The sequence below is a fragment of the Camellia sinensis genome, chromosome 2 (genome assembly GCF_055761805.1).
Source record: "Camellia sinensis isolate YWXY chromosome 2, ASM5576180v1, whole genome shotgun sequence".
In the NCBI taxonomy this organism is placed as follows: Eukaryota; Viridiplantae; Streptophyta; class Magnoliopsida; order Ericales; family Theaceae; genus Camellia; species Camellia sinensis.
Window position 1 is genome coordinate 75,378,603 of NC_138962.1, and position 13,240 is coordinate 75,391,842.

The following is a 13,240-nucleotide window of genomic DNA, read 5'->3' on the forward strand; positions in this document are numbered from 1 at the left end:
CTTTACCCTAACCCCAATCCTAATCCTAACCCCAAACTACACAAATGTGGATTAAGAGAATTTATCATTATCACAGCATTAACTACATAGCCTGGGATCATTATCATCATCACAGAATTAAAAGATTTTAACATTATCCAAGCCACCTAACACCTAAGATCATGTTTGTTTAATAATTCAACAAAATACAAAATCTTATGTCTGTCTAAAAGATTTGAAATCCAGACTAATAATTCACCCAGACATAATATCCCCGTATGGGGGACTTTTAAATCTCACAAGGGGATGTAATACAAAATGAAAACTAAGAATAAGAATAGATTTGGACTAATTGGCTAAATTATCAAATTTATAGGATTTGTCAATCTCCCCTAATAATCGTGAGCCAATCCAAAGATACAATAAGATAGATAATCCAAATGGATTGATAATTCTAAGACTGAAAGTCATAATAAGATAGATAATCCAAATGGATTGATAATTCTAAGACTGAAAGTCATAATAAGAATACCAATCCCATCTAATCCAATCCACCAAAACAAGCATGATCTAAATCCCTAATCTAAACAAACATGATCTAAATCCCTAAACACCCAATTCAAGGTACAAATCTTGCCTCCCATGAAGTTAGAATGTGCAAAGAATTCATTTAACTCTTATACGTTCCTTCTTTTAACTCTTATACGTTCCATCCACCCTTGCCATTTGGCGGTTTCCCCTCCCCCCGAAAAAACCCCTCAAGACAAAAACATTATCCAATACAGCTTATCATCTATGAAGGTGAGTTTAATCAGTGACAAAGTCTCACTCCACATAACATATATCACAAATTCAAGGAATTATCGGTCACAAACTGATTTCCCTCTGAAAGTATTTCAAATTCAATCATTAGAAGAAGCCAGGCCACCAACACAACTATGTTGACCAAAGGTGAATCTGGTGCCGTCACAACCACAACCAGAAAAAAATTCAGAGAGAATTTTTCTTTGTATTTATTTTTTAAAATTACGAAAGCAAAGTCAATCAAGGACGGACCAGTCTCAGTTTTCCATGACGCTAGTTTTCAATATGTACAAATGCGAAATAAAACATAGCAGCAAGCATTACTGGCCAATGTCATTTGCCTAGTTGCCAATATGTACAAGTAAGAAACAGTCAAATGCAATGGAAAATGAAATGCGCAGAGCTTAGAAATAAACCAATTGTGAAAGCGCATCAATCCCGGCATCTTTAGCTTCCTTTTTGGTCTTCTTCGGGTTACCCACATATGAAACCTGTGTGATGATTCCAAAATCAGTTAGCTTTCAGTAAACTACCGAACAAATTGAACGAATTAGAGTGAAAAAAAAACACACTTTGCCTGAGGTAGGTCAGATGCTATGCCAGAAAAGTAATCTGTTACACAGATTTGATTCACAAAATTTTACAACATGGATGTTTTAGCCCTTTTTATGTACTTACAATGTGGGATTTCCACTCAATTTTGGCAGGCCCCTCAGGGACAGAAGCAATCTGAGAAGTACTTCGGACATGACGGAATATGTGAATGAGTACAGCGGCATCCAGAGCAGCATATTCTAGCTGCATAATTGTTAAAAAATGAGTATGTTAGTTTCTGTAAACAACCACAAATAGCTATTATTCCATGCCTTTAACAAGTTGAGCAAAAATCAAATGAAATCTAGAGAACATCACAAATAGTGAATCGTGAATGGTAAGATTCACTTTATTTATAATTTTATATAGGTATATACAAATAAAAATACACACTATATTTAAAATGAAATGAAAAGAAATATAATTAAATTATATATTTATATACATATAAAACACATACATCAATATAATTAATTGATCTATCTTTTTATTTTGCAAAAAACAACCCTTTATGCATTATGTAAACAAAACTGAATCGCAGTTAATCACAGTGATTCTTAGCAAATCCTAGAGAATCACAATAAATCATACTTAGTGGCAATTAAATTGCAAGGTTCACTCAATTTAAGATGCAACAGCACGAATCAAATTGTTTTAGTTGAAACTTGTATAAAATCATATGAATCGAATCATGAATTGTAAGATTCTAACCATGCTCAAAACTGTTTTAACTAACAGCCACAGCCAACCCTTCTTTTGGCCCCAAAACTTGGACTTCCGTCCAAAAGTCCTACCCTGTGATAGCCCTACCATTCTAAAGTTAAACCCTTCTTGTTCAGAAGAAGCAAGCATAGCTTTATTTTCCAGTTCGGCACCAAAGCCAACATTAATCATCAACCAAATTTAAGCATAAACCTGACCTTAAACATCATCTTAGCTTTTCCATTATAAATTATAAAACTAAAGCCAGCATATCTGATTGCAGCCTAATTCCTCTTGCTTAGGCCCTCCCTTCATCTAGGGGTGGGGTAAACAAGCCAAGCAGAACCAAGTATTACTATGCTTGACTCAGTTTGATAATAAGAAAGAGAGTTCGAGTTGGAGAAATGCTTTTCTTTGATTGAACTCAGTCATTCGTCAATTTTAACTACTAAATACAATAGTTGATGAATACAATAATATATTGTTTAGAATAGTTGCCAATATGGGACACTCAAATGTCAGCACATGGTCAAAAAATATTCTGGGAAATAGAAAACATTAGGTGACGAAAGATTGAATAAGAAATTTCTAAGAAAGTTTATTAAAAACAATAAAAATAGCAGTGTAAAGTATTAAATTAGTTTTGTAAGGTGTGTATACACATATATGTAGTCCTTTGAGATCCTAATATGGGTTTTGTTCGATATTCATAGGCGGCACCCCCTTAATGATCTTTTTTTTGTAATCAAATTTTGATAAGTTCCCAGTGATGCTTCTGTTTTTTTTCCCCATAAAATAACTCATCAGAAGAGATTGCTTAGAATAGTTTTCTTACAAATAGAACCCACTGGTATAACTGATTGGGGAAAACAGACTTCAAATTCTGCAGATCAATGTTGGACGCAGTATGCTCAACCCTAGTATGCATCAGATCAGGCATTATTTACAGTACACAAGGACAATGTATAAATGCTACTGACTGGAAGTGGAAGGGGCATGGTTGTTAGAATTGTAAGATTCACGATTTGATACGAGTTTCAACAAAAATGATTCAAATCATGCTGTTGAATCGGAAATTGAGTAAATCGTATGATTCAGTGCGATTCAATTCTATTTCTACTTTTGTTTACATAATGCATGGAACAACGTTGTTTTTGCCAAATTATGAAAATATATAAAAGAGATTAATTAGTTATATTGATATACATGATTTTATATGTATACAAATATATAATTTAGACATATTGATAATTTATTTTATTTTAAACACTGAATTTTTTATATATATTTAAATATATAGTACTATATATAATATTAAATAAAATGAATCATACAATTCACAATTAACTATTTTAGCAAAACAATTCACGATTTGACAACAATGGATGGGGAATCTTCCACCAATTGAAGAAGGCTTCTACAAAACCGTAGGCTGCTAAGCAATTAAAGAATTTTAAAATACAGACAAATAGTAACAACATACTTGATTCCGAGTTAAAGGCCGTTGTTCCCAGTTGCTGTTCCGTCTGGTCTTGTTCAAACCAGCTCCCAATATTTTCTAGTTGATTAATTACCACCCAAAAAGGAGGGGAAAATAAGTTAGCGAGTGACTCAGTAGTCATTTGAGGGAGAGGCAACTCCATTCATAGAACAGGAAAAAATAGAAGAAACTCAAAAGAAAAATGAAATAGCCCACTAGCTGTTAGCTTCAGTGATCTCTCCTGTTCTCAAACAGAAGGTACAAGGTTAAGACCATGGGGAGTGTCTTCTCCCAGAACAGGTAAATAATGGGACACCAAACAAGGTTAGGGTCATCCTTTTAAATTACCATTGCAAGCCCAGACAGACCACCCCGGGGTTCTTTAAATACATTTTGGATATCGAGCAGCATCTCATAATGCTTAAAACACATAAGCTCCCCATAAGAATGAGCCAGCTGATTCACATCACATTGAAAATTATAGCCTACAAGGAACATAAACCACTGGTTAGTTTTCGGTAATTGAATACACCATTAATAGTCAATAGAGAACCATTCAGAGTTACAGGTTTCCCTGCCGTGACTTAATAGTGGCCATAAACATCAGAACATATGGTGGTTTGGATCTATCATCTCACATCAAGGGCACCACTTCAAATATTGACTACCCAGAACAAACTGAAGAAGACATTTAACTTTAGTTATTATTTCTATAGGTGAAACGAGAAGTCATCTGGGACGACAGAGACCTGTTTTTCATTTGGAACCTAAGTGATCAACATATGTGTGAAAACATGTAGAAGAAATAGATTTCCTTCTTTAAGTACTTTTTCTTTTGAACATAGCATTGCAAAGGGTCAAACTCTCCCAATAACAACATTGAGAATATTCATACCAAGCTTTAGAATTCGAGGAGCATGCAAAATGCGGGTAAGGCAGTTGTCTAGAATATCAGGAACATCTTCAAACAACTTTATCAGGTCAATAATGAAAACCATCTTTTCAGAAGCAATTTGCATGATAGAAACCTGCAACATGAACATAATTGCATTGTCAATACAAAGAACAAACAAGTGGAAAGAAAAATCAGTTGAAGTGCAAAACATTTAAGTATAAAGACAAATATTTAACCTTCTTTCTTCCTTCTGTGGATGCAGAATAGATTTTTGTGGTGATTTCATGAACTCTCTGTAACAGAATATTTTGTCTTGGCAATTTTTTTGATCAAAACCAGACTGTAATGGACTAGTTTAGTGTGTAAGGGCATTTTGGTAATTTCTCATAGTCAGTCCAGCATATCAAGATTGGAAACATCACTCCATTTCCCGTTAAGGTTTGCATACATATTTTCATTGCATTGAAAAAGGTTTTTCGAACAAAGAGTTTCAATGATATACAAAAGTCTTGTTTGAAAAACGTATGCAAAATAGAAACCGATCGCGCTTTTAACAGCGGCAAGTGATTGCCTGAATTGTTTTTTTCAAGAAGATTGTAGTGATCAATTGGTAAGTGATCGCTTCAAAATAATTTTTCAACAGTAGCTAGCAATTGATGAGAGATTGATCACTTTTTGAGGTGACGGATTGCTTTATCACTTGCGATCAATCGTAGCTCCGGTTTTAAGAAACCTTTTCCTAAAATGGTTTTGGAAACTAATTTTCTATATAAAGACATCCAAAATTAGTTTTTCACATTCCCAACCATTGTATTTTCACAGTCAAAATTTTTTAAACTCTAGATAAATTCTAAGCATATATTCAGATCATTGAGAGAGAATTTTTCATAAGTTGATTTTCAAAAACCCTAAAAACCTTTGCATATCCGTGCATTGTTCATTTTACACTCAAGGCCGGAGGGTAATCGTAGTCGTTCAACAACAGAGATCGAGGTTGCTACTTCATGATGTCTAGAAGATTGAGGAGGCTGACTCAGTCAAGCTATGCTCGTGGAGTAACTACAAGTCATCGGTGCTAGGTAAAGCTAGGTAACGGTTGTAAGTCCACTCGGCTATGTCTTGTAATCTTTGATCTCATAGTGGATTTATGTTGTGTTTGGACTATGGTTTTTGCCCTTCAAGATTTTTTCACATAATATCTGTTGTTCTCGTGTGATTGCTTCTATGAAGCACGGGTGTGGGTATGGGTACGATACGGATATGTCGATACGGTAATTTTTTTAAAAAGTAGGGTACGGGTACGGCTGGGGTACATCAATTTTTAAAAAAAAAAAAATTTAAAATTTATAACTAAACATCCAACATACAAATCAAAATTTCAATATCAAAACTAAAAAGAAAATAACTTGTCTAAAAAGTTAAATAAATATTTCTTTTTCTTTTTTGATTGTCTAAAACAGGATACAAAAGAGAGCAAAACTATGACTCATGGGTAAAGAGTGTTGGAAATAAATTACTTGATATTTTCAAAATTGAAAGAAGAATAATAAAGGCTGTAATAAATTCTAGCATCTGCACCAAAAAAAAAATCATTTGCCGTACCCACGATGTACCCAAATGTATTTGCCGTATCCGGCATGTATTTGGCGTACTCAGTACGCGTACCGCCATACCGGTATGCATGCCTGCACCCGGTAAGTACTCAATACTCGTACAACACCATTTTTGGAGTACCCGTGCTTCATAGGATTGCTTCTTCTAATGTGTTACTTGGATTAAAGGGTAAAATTGAACAAATAATCATAAATTCTAACTGGTTAGCCTATTCACATCCCCTCTAGTCACATAATATTCAAACTCCAATATTTCACTCTCTATTCAGTTTCCTTTATTAAAACACATATCATATCAAGAGTATCTTTGATACCAAAAAAAAGGTGAAGAAACAGTGCCTTGGCAAATTAATGGATCAGGGGAAAGGCAGGATATTGATTGGGGGAAGCTGGCAGACGATCATCCAAATTACCTTGTTTGGTTTACTTCCCTTTTCGTAATTAGGCTTCCATTCACAGTCAATGCCCACAACTTTGCATTCCTCAATATGGCATGTCGCACTACGCAAACCATTGACTTCATCAACCCAAATGATGTCTTCTAAATCCAATTCATTAAGCTGCAAATAGCGATTCTGTGTAAGGCTTGTCTCAGGTTCTGCACAACATAAAAATTAGTAATTAGTAACCTACCCATTTACAAAGTTAATAATCAAATGCATAAACATACATTTGACAATAAGAGATTGAAAAAAATAATTGAACTTCAAGAAGATGTGCAACATGTACCGTTTCTTTATGCAAAATACCAGGCAATCAAGAACAAAATGCTTATGAGATGACCATAACTAATATATGGACAATTAAATGAATATCTTCAACAATAATAGGAGAAAGAAGATGAAAATTGATTTAATTTGGGGGAAGAACATGAATTTTTATAGGAAAAAAAAAAGGTCATGAAACAAAAAAATGATGAAAAGAATGATTTAGCTTACCAATGAATAAGGTAGAGGCCATGTATATATAATAGATTCATAATACAATTTAGGAAACGATATAAACAAGGCACTAAATCAATGATTGACACAATCACAGATTATATATATAATACTAAAAATAAAAAGATTCTATATACTTAATTCCTATATTCAACACTCTCCCTCAAGCTGGTGTGAAGATATTTAACAAACGCAGCTTGCCAATGGATGACTGGAGCAATGTCGGTCTTATAGACTTTGTGAACATATCTGTTAATTGCTAAGAGGAAGAGACAAATGATGGACTCACAATACCAGTCCGAACCTTTTCTCGAATGAAATGAATATCAACCTCTATATACTTAGTACGCTCATGAAGGATAGAATCAAAGGACATCATAATAGTAGACTTGTTGTCATAAAATAAGGAGGCAAAACCAGTCTCCTCAAAACCCAACTCTGCTATGATATAACGAATCCATAGAATCTCACATGTTCCCTGTGCCATAACTCGATACTAAACTTTTGCAGAGGATCTAGAAACAACTGCTTGCTTCTTACTCTTCCATGATATAAGATGATCACCATAGAAAGTATAGAAGCCAGAAGTAGTGTTAAAACCTATCACCTACTTCACCCACTTAAACCTACTCCACTAAACCTAACCCACTACACCACTACCACCTTACCTACTCCACTAAACCTAACCCACTACACCACTACCACCTCCACTTCACCTACTCCTTACCTACTACACACTCACCCTCTTCTATATATAGGAATCATGAATCATTGTAATAAATATCAACATATAAATCAATAATACAATATTCTATCTCTATCAATTTATTTTACATGGTATCAGAGCAAGGTTAAGACCTTAGTATTTCTCGCTTCACCGGCGGGCGGCAACCTCGCCTTGGCCGCCCGCCGGACCTCAACCTATTCCGCTTATTTTCTACACATACCTTGACTTCTTCAACATTTTCTTACACCCCTCCTCCGCTATCTCGGCGGCGGCACCCGCATCATCGTCTAGCCTCTATCGCCGTTCACCTCGCCTCTCACATATCCGTGGTTGTACTCTTACTCGTCGTCGTCGTTGGCGTTTCTGGCGCTGCTTTTCTGCTCGTCACTGCTGTTTTTTTCCCGATTTGCTCTCTCTCTTAGCCATGGATTTGGGTGTGGGGTGTAGAGCTGTGGCTCTGTTGTTGGTAGCCATGTTTGCTGGCTTGAAGGTTTCAATGGCAGCAGTGTACAAGGTTGGGGACTCCGCTGGTTGAACCATCATTGGGAATATTGATTACAAGGCCTGGGCTGCTTCCAAGACGTTTCATGTTGGAGATGTCATCATTTTTTAATACAATTTTCAATGTCACGTGTTGCAAGTGCCCCACAAAGAATACCAAGCCTGCAGAAGTGTAAGACAGTAACATGCATCTTCACATACAGCTTGGGTAATGTGTAACTGTCAAAAGCACAAGCTTCTTGGACATCCCTCTCTCTCTCTCTCTCTCCATAGACCCAACATCATCATCATGCACCCACTCTATCTCCCTCTCTCTCATCTTTTCCCACTTTCAAACCCACTTTAATCATATCTCTCCTTTCTCTTAATTTATTTCATCCACGTTCTTTCACCCTTTTCTTTTATTTTAATATATATATATATTTTATTATAATATATTTTCCCTATCCCTTGTTAGTAAGCATCACCCGTTTTCCATTCTCTTATTATTATTTATTTTATATTCCACCAAAAAAAAAAAAAAAAAAAAATCATACTGCTGTTTTTTCTTATCACCCATCCACAAATATTTTTCTCTATTTTCTTTATCCATTATTTTCTTTTATTTTATTTTTCTTATTAAACAAAACAACACCACAAAATAACACCAACAACATTCCACAACCTTGTCATTTTATTCATATCAGGGGATCAACCCCGATCACACTTTTACATCAAAAAAAAAAAAAAAAAAAAAAAAAACCCACACAAACAAAAACAAAACTACCACCCACAGTGGGATTTTTCTTCTCTACTCAGTCGCCGGTCTTTTCTTCTTGCCTCCGTCCTGGGTGGTCCTTGCCGGTGTTGCCTCCGTGCTTCCTAGACCACCAAGCAAGTTGCCTCCTCCCTGCTCCTCCACTACAGCATATGGTGGACCTCCAAATCGGAACATAACGGTGGCCTTCCGCTTCAGCTCCTTGTTTTCCGCCTTTAGCACACTTATCTCTGCTCGCGCATCCTTATACATGCGTTGGAGCAGAGCCAGTTGGGCGTTTAACTGCTGCACCTCATTTGTCCTACTCTGCAGCCGGTTCGACAAATTTGTAACCGCAGTCATGGTTTCCACACATGACTTCAATGTATATTGATTGGCCTCCACATCTGACTGCACTACCATTCTTTGCTCCACAGACCGCATAGGAAAGTTCAACGGAGCAAACTCCGGGGCGCTTGGTTGAGGTTCCAGTGCCACCGCACCAGTTATCTCTCTTGTTGACTCGTTGAGGTCGGGAAAAAGAGTGAGCAGACCACGGGACGAAGAGGCCATATTCTGGGTAGCTGAACGGGAAGACGAGGCCATGTTATGGGTTGCTGAGTGTTTCAGAGAAAGGTTGGTTATAGAATGGCAACAGAGTGTTCCAGAATCTCTTTCTCAGAAACGGAAGAGTTTTTTCAAAGGATTTTCGGCGGTTTCAGACTGATTTGCACAGCCTCCGCCTCAACCTTGGTTAAATAGCCGAGGCCGACACGCCACTCTGTCGCTCACGTGCCTCGCCGCGTCTCCGGCTCACCTTTTGATGGCTCGACGCTTTCTGTCAGGCACGCCTTTTGATGAAGTGGGCGCGCCTTTTGAGGGCGCGACTTTTGAGGGCTCACTATATATATCCATATATATATATATATTTGGGCAGCCTATATACACCATCATACAGTGTATTTTTTAAGGGTCCGACAAGACTCTGTAAACTGTCCCGACATTGATTCCGGTTAGCTCCTTCAAGGGTCCGACAAGACTCTGTAAACTGTCCCGACATTGATTTCGGTTAGTTTCTACAAGGGTCCAGCAAGACTCCGTAAACTGTCACAACAACTATCACAACATTGTCTGCTACAACGGTCCGACATGACCCCATAAACTGTCTTCTACATCGGTCTGACACAACCATCCAGTGTCCTCTACAACGTTATGACACCACCATACAGTGTCTTCACCATCGGTCTGACACGACCATACAGTGTCTCCTATCCTCTTTTCTTTTATGTATTCGTCTATTTTCTTGTTTTGTTACTCTCTCCAAACTCAAGTTGGCTAGTTCCTATCCCCCTTGAGTTTGCGGGGGGCTGTTAAAACCTATCACCTACTTCACCCACTTAAACCTACTCCACTAAACCTAACCCACTACACCACTACCACCTTACCTACTCCACTAAACCTAACCCACTACACCACTACCACCTCCACTTCACCTACTCCTTACCTACTACACACTCACCCTCTTCTATATATAGGAATCATGAATCATTGTAATAAATATCAACATATAAATCAATAATACAATATTCTATCTCTATCAATTTATTTTACAAGTAGAACGCTGATCAATTCTAGATCCTGCATAGTCCGCATCAGTGAAACAAGAGAGCCTAGATTGAGGAGCGGCTATAAAGAATAATCCTAAGCCATGGGAGGTCTTCAAATATCTCAAAATATGATAACCGCATCAAGATGCTTTGTACAAGGTGTATGCATGAATTGATTAACAACACTGACCGCAAACGTCAAGTCAGGTATAATGTTGGTCAAATAAATTAGACGTCTAACAAGACGCTGATACATGCCTGGGTCCTCTAGCAACTCGCCAGACTCTGTGAGCTTGACATAGGGATCTATAAGAGTAGACGCAGGTTTACACCCTAACATACCAACATAGTTGTCAAATCGGGATTCGTATCGTGAATCAAAATGGTCTCGTACTGAATCGCGAATCGAATCAAATCGTGAATCATAAAGATTCGGCCACCTTTTCTAAATTATTTAAAAACATATAACTACACATTTAGATGTTATATATATCTTGTGAATATAAAATATTTAGACTTAAATCAATAAAAATGTTATTTTGAATGATAATCACGTAATTTAATAGGTAAGAAGTTAACAAAGGTTCCCATGTAAAATCACCATCTTACCTTTTTTTTCTTTCCTAGATATTTCTTATCAACCATTCTTAATAAAAATAATAACCAAATAGACAAACTATCAATTTCTAATGTAACAATAATTAACAACGATATTGATATTTGGATAATAAGCATACATACTTCTCTAATTAATAGTGAGCAAAAAATAAGAAAGAATTATTTAGAATCTTTTATTTTAAAGTCTAAAACATTTTAAAATGTATAACTGACCTCACACATGTAATATTCAATTTAATAAAATAGCAATAGATAATTCATAATGTAACCTTAATCCTAAACATATTTAGAAGATATATTACCAATTTTAAAGGAAAAAAAAATGAGAAGAAAGGTTAAAAATATGTTGAGTCTAACTGACCTGGATCCTATTAAAAACTCCATGATCACTAAACTAACAACAAATTACGTATATATGTTGGTTATTTTGGTATTAAACGCTATTAGAAGTTATATTATGTCATTTTCGCTAAAAAGATGAAGAAAAAAAGAGTCGAAAATATGTCGACACAATAATTTCAAAAATGACATGAATCGTATAAAGTGAATCGAATCGTGAATCGTGCAATTCACTAGAGATTTACTTTCAAAATATATTCACTAATAGATTCGTATTGATTTTGCAAAAATTGCAAATCAAATCATGAATCGAATAGCGAATTGTAAGATTTTGATAGTAGAACATACCAATATCTTGAAGTACATCGAAAGTGTACTTTCTCAGAGAGAAGGAAATTCTCTGCTATGAATGAGCCACCTCAATCTCAAGAAAATACTTGTGACTTCCCAAATCCTTAATATCAAAGGTGTGTCTCAAATCCATTTTTACTTAATCAATGCCTACAGAATCATCACTTGTGAGAATAATATTATGCACATAAACCAACAAGATTATACATTGACTAGCTGAATTACGATGGATGAAGCAAGTATGGTCTGAGTGACACTGAACAAACCCTATGGAGATAATGGCAGAACTGAAACGACCAAACCAAGCTCGTGGAGACTGTTTCAAGCCATACAAAGTCTAGCGCAATCGACAAATTTTCCCGAATACTCCCCCTCAACCTGAAAACCAAGAGAAGGTGCTATAAAAATCGTCTTAAGAAGATTCCCATGAAGAAAGGCGTTCTTGACATCAAGCTGATAAAGAGGCCAAGAATGGGATGCAGCAAGAGAGATGAGAAGACGAACCGAGGTAAGTTTGGCAATAGCGGCAAAAGTGGCTCCAAAATCCTTGTCAGGAACCTAAGTGAAGCCCTTGGCCACCAAGCGGTCTTTGTAACAATCAACGAAGCCATCAACTAGATACTTAATAGTGAATGCCCATTTGCAACCCACAGTGCTCTCGCCAGAAGGTAAAGAAACCAGATCCCATGTATGATTTTGTTCTGACGCTGTCATCTCAACTTGCATAGCCTCCACCCATTTTGGATTCTGAAGAGCCTCTGACACATAACAAGAAATGGCCTATGATTCAAGCTTGCCAGAAAAGAGCGATAGGTAGGCGAGACCCTATCATATGAAAGATACTGAGAAATAGGATGATTAGTACGACTCAAACAACCCCAACGGTTTGGAGGATGTTGATCCCGAGGGGGATTTGCGATAACTGTTAAAAACTACTCCACCTACTACACCTACCACCACCTACTACCACCTACTATACACCTACCACTACCACCTACTACCACCTACTCCACTACATCTCCTATATAAGGAGCCCCTCACCATTTGTAATATACAACATATATCGATCAATAATACAATCAATATCTATACAATTCTCTATTTCTCTTTATACATTAAATTTTCTACATGGTATCAGAGCAATAAGATTTAGGCCCGTATTTTGTTTTCTCACAGGCGGGCAGCCGGCCGGCAACCTTGCCTTCGCTGCCCGCTGGAATTTTCTACACTCTCCTTCGTCTAAAAGTTGAGAGTGCCTCAACTCTAGTGGGTCGTATTGCATGTTCCATGCTCCCACTCACACCATACTTGGTTTTGAGATCAGCATGCATGTCACAAGCCCCAGAACCTTCT

General features: G+C 36.7%; 1 protein-coding gene and 1 long non-coding RNA gene across 12 annotated transcripts in view; both read right to left on the minus strand.

Moving 5' to 3' along the window:
- Window positions 1-968: 968 nt before the first annotated feature.
- LOC114305526 (Polynucleotidyl transferase, ribonuclease H-like superfamily protein) overlaps window positions 969-13,240 on the minus strand; it is a 46,306-nt gene continuing 34,034 nt past the window's right edge. For 9 of the 11 annotated variants that reach the window (XM_082914855.1, XM_082914860.1, XM_028250629.2 and 6 more), the window contains 6 exons: window positions 6,481-6,665; window positions 4,455-4,587; window positions 3,908-4,044; window positions 3,563-3,637; window positions 1,462-1,581; window positions 969-1,274 (listed from right to left, as the gene is read on the minus strand). In XM_082914855.1, coding sequence (XP_082770981.1) covers window positions 1,188-1,274; window positions 1,462-1,581; window positions 3,563-3,637; window positions 3,908-4,044; window positions 4,455-4,587; window positions 6,481-6,665 — 737 coding nt within the window. In that variant the 3' untranslated portion in view covers window positions 969-1,187. Of the gene's footprint in view, window positions 1,275-1,355; window positions 1,582-3,562; window positions 3,638-3,907; window positions 4,045-4,454; window positions 4,588-6,480; window positions 6,666-13,240 lie in introns of all 11 variants that reach the window. The other 2 variants (XR_014361130.1, XR_014361131.1) reach the window with 1 other exon arrangement.
- Window positions 11,905-12,526, minus strand: LOC145820128 (uncharacterized). Its single transcript, XR_014361132.1, has 3 exons — window positions 12,392-12,526; window positions 12,154-12,265; window positions 11,905-12,037 (listed from the first exon to the last, which is right to left on the minus strand). It is a non-coding gene; the product is annotated as an uncharacterized LOC145820128 (long non-coding RNA).